This window comes from Telmatherina bonti (assembly GCF_933228915.1).
Source record: "Telmatherina bonti genome assembly, chromosome: 18".
NCBI classification, from domain to species: Eukaryota; Metazoa; Chordata; class Actinopteri; order Atheriniformes; family Telmatherinidae; genus Telmatherina; species Telmatherina bonti.
In genome coordinates, this window is record NC_136616.1 from 22,802,226 (window position 1) to 22,815,531 (window position 13,306).

General features: G+C 40.5%; 1 protein-coding gene across 1 annotated transcript in view; it reads right to left on the bottom strand.

Annotated features, from left to right (window-relative positions):
- Positions 1-13,306, bottom strand: part of LOC306769484 (adhesion G protein-coupled receptor L3) — a gene marked incomplete at its 3' end in the record, with an annotated part of 146,393 nt that overhangs the window by 31,883 nt on the left and 101,204 nt on the right. Inside the window, exons 11-12 of the mRNA XM_079258100.1 lie at positions 11,608-11,813; positions 9,034-9,210 (exon numbers count right to left, since the gene is read on the bottom strand). Coding sequence (XP_079114226.1) covers positions 9,034-9,210; positions 11,608-11,813 — 383 coding nt within the window. The remainder of the gene's footprint in view (positions 1-9,033; positions 9,211-11,607; positions 11,814-13,306) is intronic.

Here is a 13,306-nt window from a genome sequence, read left to right on the forward strand (position 1 = left end):
TTACATAATTTTCTCTATTCAGGCTGTAATTTTCTACCATAGTCAGTTTTGGACACTAAAAAGCCCTTTCCTGTCAATTGTGGCTTTCTGGGAGACATAATAATCAACAGGTATTCTTCTGCAGCCATAAAAGAGAATTTACATAAGCCCATGAAAGCCAGGTGCACATGGGGACCAGAAAGGACAACACGATGTCTATAATACTGAAATCTGTGGGGGAAAAAAGACCCACTTGAAGTTAACAGCCTTAAAGCAAACACAACCAAAGCAATGTAAGTACCTGCAAAAACGGAAATTGACAAAAGAAAAAAAAAAAAAAAGAAGAAAATGTTACTGAAGATATTTAAAAGTAAAATAGTTAGCCTGAAGCATCAATGTTTGAAAAAAGAGAAATGGATGAGACATCCATTTCCTTCCATTTCACAGCATCAAAATATCACATTTATTCAGTTCATACGAACGTCTGACATTCAACTTCATAAATTCTTCTACAAAACATTTGACTAATCAAATTAAGATCAATGCCATTCTATAAATGTCATAAGACCGTTAGTATATGTAAATAAAGACATATTTCTAAAGCAGGTGGGCTGGTGAACCCACCATCTTTGTTAGCAGGAAACACTTCAGCTCAGCAAACAAAGCTGGTGGGTTCATATCCCCCCTTTCATGAAAAAAAATGAAAGGACTCAAAAATATTTAACATCATACAAGCACATGCCATGGAAACAGATGTGCACATTCCCAGAGCAACACACATCTGGAATTTGGAAACAGCACTGTCATTATCTGATAAATCTGCTACCAGTCGTGAGGAATGCCTCACTTTGACAACTACCTTCTATATGTAGAACACAGGGATGAGAGAGAAACATCTTGATTTATTTACTTAACATAATTACTGCATCCAAACGGTTTGGTCAGCCAGCATGGCGTGTATATCCCAAGGGGATTGTTCACTTTTTCAGATGACTAGGCATTGATTGATTTTTTTTTTCTTTAAAGAGGAAATTGAGAGAAAAAACTAAAAAACTAAAACTGAGGCTAGAGATCAGCTTCAAAGAATAAAAATGACGTTGATGTTACATGTACTCACAGGAAATGTGGCAATTTATGGAGTGAACAAATACGATATCTCACATAAAAGCAACATAAACTCTTGGTAACTCTCCAAACAGCGACTTTGTAGTGCATTGCAGACTTGCAGCGCAGCTGACGAGTCCGTCCAAAAGGAAAGAAACCACCCCAACAACCAGTCTGCGAACGACGAGGAATAACGCTACAAAAGCACACTTCCTTTCAAACGAGTGGCTTTTTAAATAGCATTTCAAACCTGTGTCAGCAGTATTTCTACAGGCGAAAACTTTGAGGGAAGTATTGCACAAAAGCCTTGTTTAGTGTCATTTCAGCTAAGGCTAGCGGAGTGGGGAACAGATGCTGATCATTAACGGGCTCTGGTACAATAACAGCCGCAGTGCTCCTTGAGTCTGGGGAGAGCGCTCTTTTGATTTTCCTGCCTGATGAGCCGTTGTGTATATGTTGGAGGGGTGGATAGAGGGGCTGGCAATATGTCGTATTGAGAAGACATCTGTGTGTATATGTGTGCATGTGTGTTTGTGTGCAAATCTGTATCAAAGATGGGCTGATTTCAGCTCTCATACTTTAGAAGGGTTTGCAGTAGGAGGCAACAGATGTCAGTGTTTGGGCTTGCATGCTTTGTTGTGTTTGGAGCATGTGACACATTAGTCTGTTTTCAGTCCGATCCATGATAAGAGGTATCGATGCAGTGGGTGGCAAGAGCCATGACGCATTGTGAAGGGACCCTTAGTTCTCTTGGGTCGTGCAGTGGCTGCAGGCTCTATCCATCACCATCTCACCTTCGATTGGAGAGGAGCCAGGTCAGAGAGAAAGAGATGGAGGGAAAAAAAGAGACAAAGTTGTAGAATCATAGGGAAGAAGGTGGGGAGTGTATCTACACCTTGGTGATGGATTTACTGTGGAATGATTTCTTTGTTCTTGGAGGTGGATGAGGGCTGAGACGTCACCGGCCACAATGTCTCTGCTGTAAAGGCTCTTCTCAGTAAAGGTTTTGCCCAGACAAGATGGCAAATGATGTGATATGCAGAGCCTCTGCGCCTAACCTCACACAGACAAGCTTCCATGATGAGAAGCCCTGTAAGGGTCTCTAAAGTGGCCAGATGTAATTTACTCTGAAATTCACTCACTGTGTCACAAGGGCGAGCGAGTCATACAGCATCCATGTTACTTAGCAGGGCGAGGCACATTTGTGCACATTCGATTTGTCTTCCAATCCCTCTCCCCTGCATTTTTTTTCTCTCTTATTTCTTAAACACACATATTTTTCATTCAGGATGGATGCCTGAGGAGATTGGCTTTGCTCATGATTTGCTGGCGCACTGCACAAAATAAGGTTTCTGGGCACTGGTGCAGTCAGAAAAGAAAGAACAAACATGGCAATAATCCTTTTGTATGGTGCAGTTGTTCAGGCCAAGTCATCACTACCTGACATAACACCATAAGCCCTTAATTACCAAAAGTCCCTGCGTGTCTTCAGCCAAAATCTTCTGATCGACTTCTTGAAAATGTGGATGAGGGTCATGAGAGTCATGAGAGTCATGAGAGAGGCTTAGAGTTTCAATCCTTTATACCTCCAAGAGCTGCTCCCAGCATGGGGCTGTGAAGCCAATCCAATTAAAATGCATACATTTCCCTATATGCCTCCAGAGCTGGTGTTTGACTTATGAAATACAATCAGACAGGGCAGACTGTTGCGCTGAGGGGTAGTGGCCCACTGCAGGGACCCATGTGACAAGTTCACCTACGTTATGACCAGGGATTTATGAGCTGCACAGAGATGGGAAACAGTCGTGGAGAGGGCACATGAATCAGGGGTCCTGGCAAATTCGTCACATTTAAAAGGACCGGGAGAGAGATTCTAGCCTGTGTGGTGGGAGTTGACATTCAGCACATGCACCTTATGTCACACTGTGTTCTAAGCCTCAGCAACAAATGAGCTCGACTTTCAGTTGCTATGGCAGTTAACACGGTCTCTCTCTTCTCTGCTTGTGCTTTACCATATAAATAGATTTATTTTGAGGCACTGGTCTTTGCGCGTGTGCACAGCATTGAGACATGCCTTATCCGTTACATCATGAAATACACAACTAACCTTGACTGTCCTTTCTCATCACAGTCAACGTCTGATGGTGCCACAGTGGAGATGCTCCATGAGGACAGTGATGAATCTTACCAAAATATCACCCTCTCCATCATTCAGAGGGATGTACCATTGATTTATATGTACTGATCTATCAGGAATGCTGTCACTTACCAGTAGCTTAATGCCTTCCTGAGGCCTATCTTACCTTACACACTTAGTGTATAAATAATGGCTATATGTGGAACCTGAGCAGGTCTATAATTTTCAGATGGGAATGCTTCTCCAGGCCATATGTTAAAGAGTTTTCTTTTAAATCTCAATACCCACTTGTAACCTTTACAAATGACGGATTTAAAATTTAAAGGACTCAGTTACTAGCCTCGGGAGGCTGTTTCAGAAATGTGACCAAAGCAAATGGTGAAATGACATGGTGGGCATCCTTGTCAGAGTGACAGTCATTAAACTCCTACATCTGCTATGGCACCATAAATGACCAAAGCAACAGACTCGCCAAAAACACCTTTTATGAAGGTCAAATAATTTCATTAGTTCTCTTCTTGTGATGTCCCAAGTTCACACTACCAATCGAAGGAGCTAGATCCAGCCTTTAAATGTGTAGTCAAGTTATTTTGCAAAAACATTTTCAGTCACATGGCAGCAGTCTCAGTGAGAGGACATCTGGAGATTAGCAAAGTTACATCAAAGTACCCCCACTGGTATTAATACCTCAAGAACACTGTTTGCAATCGCTATGAAAGATACAAGATTCTTATAATCTTTCACACGCAGCTGTCGTCTGCGAGTTTGGTTTTAATTTGTTTGTGTGGCCAGTGGCACTTGTTCAGATTGCAGGATCAGTCATAGGCATCACTTCTCTGACTAGTCCTCCAGAATTAGAAGAGGGTAGACCAAAGCAGCAAGTAAGACATCGGCGATTGCACTAGGTGGCACTGATATCGTCACGGTGGCAGAATTTTCTGTTTTTGAATACACAGCTAACAAATGTATGCTTCTGCAACTTTGTTTCAGACATTAGACTTAAAACAACTGGAGCGTTGAATATTCTAAGGTAGTCCCTTGAAAACATGTAAAGATCCACCATATGCAAATTAGAATTCATACTGAAGAATGAATTGACTTCAAACATAATTAATCCCAAAGGGAGAGTTTTTTTGTTTGTTTGTTTGTTTTTTTTTGTTTCCACTTTCACACATTGCCATACTTTTGAGCCAGAGATGCTTCTAAAGAAGAATTCATGGGCAAAGTTTTTATCTTTCTTTGTTAGGTTGGGTGAGTTTACAAAGCATAGCACATTAGTGAAAATAGATCATTCTAATCTTTGTCGGAATGATTAAAGTTGAATCCGTGGGACCTTTGAAATCTCCCTGCTCATAACAGGTAATTTTCCTGAAGACTGCAATACATCTGATTACATAGAATTACAGCATAATGTATAATTCTGAAACAATGCATCAAAATCCCACTTAGAGAACACAAACACTCTCCAATAAACTTCAGACAGCAAGTAGATTTTTCTGCTTCTCCTAAGATGATGCGGGAAGTGTCTGCAAAGGATAAAATGACAGGACTTATAATGTCATATGGGCACATTTCGCTACTTCTAATTTGTGTGAACTAAGTGGCACTTTACATGCCATTATAACTAGGTGCTGGAAGTGTGACACTACACGAAAGGTTCATTAAGCCAAACATAAAAATCTCTGAGCACAACAGCCGTTATTTCCAGGCACTGGACTTCGTATTGGCCAAAAATACAAGATAAATGATGATTGCCATGTAGCCCTGAGCTCACAGGAAAACAGTAACTTTTCTGATAATAAGCAAGGTTAAAAACATAATCTGTTGCTCTGAGGGTGATGCGTAATAACAATGCAGAGATGAGCAGTGCTATGTTCTGTTGCCATGGATACAATAACAACAGAACAACCTCCTCAGTTCATGAAATTTCTTTTTCTGCTACCTTTTCTCACACACCCACTTTCCCTCCATTCAGTACGTTCTCAGAAGCAGCACGGTGACAGTTTGTCAAATTAGAAAGCCTCCATAGCGCCCATTCAGAGACGGCTTCCGACAAGTTGCTTTTTTTTCAACATCTAAGTGGAAAAGATAAAGAATAAGGAAAGGTGGAAACGTTCTATCATTCAGAATTGGAGTGTAACCACTGTCCACTTTCCTCCAGTTAATGCAGTGCCACAAGCAAGGCTGGCTTTTCAAAATGTTGGGGATTGGCTTGACTGAAAGAGCGCTTTTACAGCTTTCCCTTTTTTTCTCCTTTTTTTCTGCTTTGCTTTCATCGCGTGAAGGCTCCCATTCTTCATGGCTGCCTCACTATTCCAGACTCGGCTGCAGCCCTGGAGGGAGCTTAGTGGGTCCAGAAGTCATGCTGCTGAGTGACAAACAGTGGCTCTCTCAAGCTCCTATCACACAGGGAGAGAGCTGTTGAGGGTTGGGAGGGGGATTTCAGATTGCGTGCATGATTTCTTGGGTGGGGAGGGGGTTTTGTTTTTAATTTGCGAATGGTTTCATGCATTATTTCGGGGAATGATTACAAAAGGACGAAGGAACAGAGGGAAGCAAAAGAAAGTCTAGTGGTTTCATGGACGGGGGCCAGTTGGAATGGCTCACACGGAGAGAACTTCTATTCCTCCTACTGATTCAGAAGAAGCAGCCCCAGAGAGACAGATGCCATAACAGATACGAAGAAGTACTCCGCTCTGTCAGCAGTGAGCTCCTCAAATCTCCTGTGACAGAAATAATTAAGCTGTCTGTCAGTATCAGAACAGTATTTTTTTTTTCCATGACCATCTACTTTCCTGCATTTTTTTTCCCCAGCCCACTCAGTTCCATTCATCTCTAACATCCTGCTCACCTACCACGTCTCCCTTTTCACACTTTTTGCTAGCTGCTTGAAAACTGCAGTCAGTAAGAGACTATTCTTTTATTACAACCTCCATCAATGTCTCCATAATCATTTCTCTTAAACATTCTGTAGACTAATCTGAGCAAATACCAGAACTAGACTGTGCGCCATTTTTGTGGTGGTGTATGTAACATAATTCTGATCAGAACTGCGTCATTTTTTCATTACTTGATACTGCTTGTTGCTTAAAAATATCAAGGAAATCTAGGAGAATATGTGCCGTTCTTGGCTGTTCTAACAGCAGTGGAAAACTTTAGCTGTGGAAAAAAGCTGAATACGAAGAACAGGGACCTTTAATTCATGAAAATTGCCCCGATCTGAGACCTTTCGGTTTACATAGATTCCCTGGGCGAGCAGAAGTCAGGGACGTTCAACAAAAGTGGGTCAAGCATGTTAACAGAAAGGAATTTTATTCTCAATACCCACAACATCGTAAGTTCAGGTGAAAAATTGCAAATTTGACATTAAACTCTGCATTTCCATGTTTGGTGTCAAGCTTAACAAGACACAAGTCATGATGTTATGCTAGTTATTACTAATAGACTAAGAGAAGAAAGGTTGCTTAGAGTACATTACTAACTTAGTTATTAATGTTACTTAGATGCAGACACGCTACGCAAAACAAAAAAAAAAAAAGAAAAGAAAAGAAAAGAAAAACCTTCTGGACTCTGGACAGTGGTAATGTTGATACTGGACCATTAAATCAGACATGTTGGTAACTTTATTCTCCCTAAGTTTTTGGAAGGCCACACACACTCACACGCACCACTTTATGGTGTGCAGGCAGGTAACATACCGAGCTGCACATAACTGTCCCACATTGCTTATGCATTTAAAATAACGAAAATAGGAGTAGAACAATTAATCCTCAACAAAACAAGCTGACATGTTTCTGTTTGACAAGAATATCTATGGCATTATTCGGCCACTCAATGTCGAGGTCATTTTGTCTGAGAGACATATGCTTTGCATGCTTTGCTCAACACAAGCTAAGTGACGAATGACATAATCTTGAATACCTATAAAAAAAACTGGATAAATATTGTATACATATTTTATACATTAGGATTTACTACTATTCCTCTTACTGGATACCAAGTTGATATTTATTATTTATTCCTAAAGAGAAAAACAAATTAACTTAAAGATTGGCAGATAAGGTATGTTCATTGGTCACTGCGTGCCACTGTCTAACACCATCAGTCCAGATGTCCATTCTGAAGTTAGAGTCTGCAAACGGCAGTATATACCAACTTCCCACCGCAATAATGGCTCCACCGAAAGATGCTGCCATATTAGACAATATTCTGCAAGCATATTCAGCATGTCCACATGTTCACACCTCATGTTTGAATAGGTCTTCTTGCATTTATTGTACATAAATCACACAAAAGGCCATTCACTTTTAAATAATTTAGTTTACTTGCACATTTGACAATCAGCCTTCTGCAAAATAATCACCTAATAAGACATATGCATTACCCAATTGGGTGAAGGATTATAATATGTATCCCAGTTTTGAGATACATCAACTGAGTTGGCCATATCTTCATACACTGCTAAGGGACCATGGTCATATGCCAAGTCTGAATGAGATTGGAGACTGGAGATTGGAAAAGCACATCAGACTTACTCAGTGTATGTTAGCAGTCTTTTCATGACTGGATCAAGCACAAGTTATTTCAGGTGTGAGGAGAAGCTTTGATTCTGCAACCATCCTCAAATGTTAGATGGTATCTACAGATTGCTGTGTTTTGCAAGAATGTACAGCTCATCAACATTTCCTGGATCCGATTAAAGGAAATGACAAGAAAAATAATAAATATTACCAAGTGGAAACTATAGATATATATAGTTGCAGAAAAAATATTAGATTACCCTTATTTAGTGAAATACCACATTAATTTTAAATGCCTGGTACAAAAAGGTTCTTTTTTTTTTTTTTTACAAATGGGTTGTCTAATAATTTTTCCCACAAGTGTAATTTGGTAGCAAGTGTTTGGCTGCTGATGGGAATAACTTCCTGTATCTTTTAGGCTTTCAGCTTCTTGAAACACTTTTTTGTCCCCCCACTGTGTTATGCAGAGGGTGTGAAGAGTTACCAGCTTGAGCAGCATTCTTCTCTGGACAATCGGCTCCAGAGATTCAGAGTTATTTTTTATTCTTTAAAGATAATATGGAAAAAAAAAAGTCACTTATGGAAGTCTGATCTCCTGCGTTCAGACCCTTCCCTTGACAATGTCTGAATTGAAAAGCACTGCAGGACTTCTTCCTTTTAGCTTTCTGTGAATTTTGTTGTCTAGATCCGCTCATGCAGTCTTAAAGCAGTGTATAAACCTAGAGCTACTTGTGCCATGTGTTGGCAAAACATAATGCATTCTCCATATTCCTGCTTGGAATTGCATTTATGATTGACTGTCACAAAAAACACACAAGCAAACAAAAAAAAAAAAAACAAGAAAGTAAAAATGAGTCAACGCTACCACTGAGCAGATACAAGTTTCTAAAAGCACTGCAAGAAGGTTAAATAAATTCATATAAAGAAAACACACCACACACCGAAACCAATCTTAAAACTGGGTAACACAATACAATAAGATTTCTAGAATAAAAACACACAAACATATGACTATTATTTCAAATTTTATGAATACCGTATCATGACACTCTAAATGATGATCCATTCAAAGTGCTGCGAAGGCCAAACACACAAGTAAAAGAAAACCCCTCTGTTTTACAAAGCTTTGCTGTGTCCACACCTCACTTTTCTTGTCACCCTATCATTGTGGAATGGTGTAAACCTCTATGGATTGATGCATTTTCCATCCTCTACACAGCATCTTTCAAATTGCACAATTTTCAGGATAACTGCTTCCACTTAGAAGCAAAAGAGGAAGAAGACATGGCCTACCTTGACATCGACGTGGGCCATAAGGACAGCAAAGTTAGTCAGATGGGTACAGGAGCATGCCGTATGTGTCCTGTTGGTGCCCAGTAAGCGGCAGTCCTGTGTTGACCAGTAACCAGTCATGGTTCGCTTGGAGTAACTCCAGAAGGAACAGTTGGGGTTGAAGTTTTCCTCAGATTGCTGTCAGAAGGCAAAAACATGGATGTTTTAGTGGAATGAAAATGTCCCCACACTGAGTGAAACACGGGAATCCGAGGTTAATCATACATAGTTCATACGTCTTCTTTTTTTTTCCCCCGTAGTAAACACCGGCAAAGAAAATGCTAATTTCTTCGCCATTGCAATCCACACCCATTCTTAAGTGAATAGCAGGTGCTTTTGCTGTCATACGGCATCAAGCAGCCCCATGCTTGTTTTTCATTGTGTTTTTTTACCTTTCTCTTTAACTTTCACTGCATGACAATAGACTGCCCCACTGTTTAATAGGCACCACTGCTGTCTGTGTCGGGCTGCGGTCCTAATGACAAGCACGCCTCCCTGCTATCTCGCTTGCCATTTTATAAAAGTCACCCAAGACACAGAGGCTTGGTAGCACAACAAAACCTAACTGCTGATAAATAGATACATTGACAGCTTTTTCCTTTTGAGCCCAATTTCCTTTGAACCGTGGCTGCAGAAAGAAAGCAAAGTCTGCCCATCCTTCCTCTGGTGACTCTCAGCCTCCAAGGTTAAACCAGTCGGCCTTTGTACTGGAAGTTCTGTGAGGAGATGTGGTTTTTCAGCTTCACTTTTGCTGTACATTAATTAGCTTAATAAGGTTTATCCTTTGTGAAAGTAGTTTTTCTGCTGATTGAGTTTACCCTTCACACATAAGAAATAACAAAAGAAAAGAAAAAAAAACCTTGTGTAAAATTTTCCACAGCAAGGAGATGGGATGACCCTCTGTCACCATTAATGGCTTTAATTGGTCCCATTAAATGGTGAGGCAAGGAAGTGAAACAATAACTAGAGGACACATCATCATCCCAGAAGACCAGCAGACCAAAACCTCACAAGGAAGAGAGGGGACTTAACCGTGGAAAGGCTGAATCGTGGTATCAGTCTTCAGCTGCTGCATGGACTTTATCTTTCATGGCAAAGGTTAGATTGATGCAGCGTACTGAAGATGGAAACTGAACACCTTTAACTCAGCATGTACTGGAACCGTTAAATACACACAACTTTATATACCAATCCATTCTGTATAGCCATTGAATGGTAATCACGCTGTTTAGATATGCCTGCAGAAATACGCTTTCATGGATTTTATTCTTTGCTGTAGCTAAAACTATCAGTATCATCTTAAATTTTATGATACAATTTCAAATAAAGCTGAACTACAACTACTGTAATACAAACCATTAAAGAAGAAAAATGAAAATAGATGATAGGATAGTAAGGGAACGTTTTTATGGCAACATGCACGCTTTGAAAAGCAGAGACCTGCTAAAAGGAAATGCTGACTGGACCTCAGACTGGTTTAACAGAACAACGAGCCATTGATATGATGCGCCTGTCAATATTGTACATCCATTCTGCATCCAATCAAGTTTAATTAAGGGTGGAAGCCAAACTTTCAATTATCATTATCATGTGATTAATCGTACAGCTCCTGGCAAACAGAGTATACTTGATATGGAAGTGCCAGTGTGTCGATGGCACTTTCACATGATGGGATAAAAACTGCAGCAGCAGCTCTTTCAACGTGTGCCATTATCACAAGTTAAAGAAGTTTTAGCAAAAGGGCAGCGTTTTTATGGAAATTACTTGATCTGCGGAAGAAAAGGGTGTGAAAACACTGGTACTCTGACATCACACCAACAATAAAACAAGCATTAAATTAGCAAATTTCATCTTAAGGCAGGTGAGTCAGAGCAATAACGGCTCCGACAGTGACATTTTCCCACCATTGAAATTTTGACATCCGTAAGCTATCGTTCATTATCTTTTCATCCTTCTACACTTATTTTTCTATCTCTGCTGTTGCTTTCTTGGCGGTTCCGCCTAAACACGACACCCACTGCAAACTCAACATTTCTGATAATCGCTGAAGGCGGTGTTTGTAGACAAAACATGCATTTTTTTGAGGGTAGCAGAGTGAGGAGAAGATAATGGAGTCGAGAGGGAGCAGCTACAACTTCCTACAATGACTAAGTGAGACCAGATATGGCTAATATTTATTTACATGATCAGGCTGGTGCTCAAACTAATACATAACAGCATGCATCCTCCCCATCACTGGACAAGCAATGTTGTTTTTTCTACGTTTTAGGTTTTCACACCCTCCCAGGAATAAGAAATCTTCACATTTTCTTAATTTCACTGGGCTTGAGAAGGGATTTACACATTTAAGTTGTGCTTCAGGGATACAGAAAATGATAATAAAAGGCTCAAGAAAGTGTCACTTTTAGTGCATTTTCTGTGTAACTAGGAGACAAAGAGCGTATTAAAAGAGCACTGAGATTAAAGTGAACCCCACCCCCCATCCCAAAAAATAAATAAATAAATAAACAAATCTGTAAGGAAAATAAAAATTACCTGCAGATGTCTGATGGTAAAAATGACAGGGTCAGAGAGGTAGACTTTATAAGAGTCCTTGTTGATGGCTGCTGTGATGACTGGCGAGTTGACAATGACGGAGTAATTAGTTGCCATAGCTTCACTGCCCAACTTCATGCTGGCGTTTTCTGTTGAAAGGTAGCTCCCGATGTGTTTGTACAGGACAAATGCTATCCGGATTTCACCTGGAAAAGGAACAATATGAAAGGACTGTCAAACTACATCGACTAAAATCAAGTTATTGTAGAGTTGGGTTGTTTGAACTAAACGAAGCACAAAAAAGAAGAGATTTTGTCTTTGGTTGATTTATTTTCACACCTTTAATGATACCAGCTGGTGTTTTATTGTACTTTACATGTGTGGAATGAGCAGAACAGCTAAATGTGTGGGTACTTCCCTTTAAAAAATGTGCCAAAATCCCTTGCAGTATTCTCCTGGTTGGTGTACAGACACAGATGTATGACTGGTACCTGTTTGGTACCCAATTTATAGACAGATATTATTCTGAAGCCACTGATGTTTCCATATCTCAATATTCTTGGACTCATCTCCATCCTCCAGAATGACTATGCTCTCCTCAACCAGAGCCAGTATCATCACAGAGAAGCTCCAGAATTTGGAAGGGGAGAGGAAGGAATGTCCTGCAGTGAGTCCAGACCTCAACCCAATTAAACACTTGTGGGATCAGTTTGGGCATGCTGTTTGTGTGAGAGTCGCCAACACGACCACACTGATTGACCTTCAAAAACTCCTGGTGGAGGAATGGGATGCCATCCCATGGCAGAAAGCGAGCAGGGTGATAATCATCATGAGGAGGAGGAGCCACACTGTTGTAGCTGTGTTTGGATTCCACATGCAGCTAGGATCCTCGATAGTCTAAAATGAATAAAGTGTAAAAATGACCAATATGTTCATCCATCCATCTGCTTTCTATCCTTTATCTGGGGTTGGGTTATGGGGGCAGCTGCCCAAGCAGAAAAGCCCAGGCTTCCCTCTTCATGTATATAATCCCTACAGCATTTCCTTAGTCGTCCACAGGGTCTTCTCCCATAGCGACGTGCCCAGAACACCTCACCAGGGAGGCATCCTGGAGGTGTACAGACCAGCTGACCGAGACGACTCATCTGGCTCCTACCGATGCGGGGTAGCAGTGGTTCGACTCTTAGCTTCTCCTGGATGACCGTGCTTCTCACCCTATCTCTAAGGGGGGAACTCTGCCACCCTGCAGAAGAAACTTATTTCAGCCGCTTCTATTCACAATCTTACTCTTTCGGTCACTACTCATAGCTTGTTACCATAGACCAGTATGTGTTTTCTTGAAATTACTGTGGGAGAAGAAAATTGTGCAACCAAAGATAAGAGTGCATACCAAAATGACAATATTGCAAAGAACATTTAAGTTTGGTTTTTTTTTTTGTTTTTTTGTTTGGGGGGGGGGGTACGAATGGCATGTTTAGCTGCTACTGCCAATCCTTATAAGTTCCACGTCATTGTCATTGTAAACACAACAAATCAAGTACATGTTTATTCACATGTACTGTGAATAAACATAGTTGAAGGCAGATATATTGGGACCGACATCAGGTTTGCTGCATCTGAGACAATAAAGTGCAGTGATTGTTCATGTTCTTTTGACCTATTATTAGCTAGAACCCACTAATGGATGATAGAGCCTCGA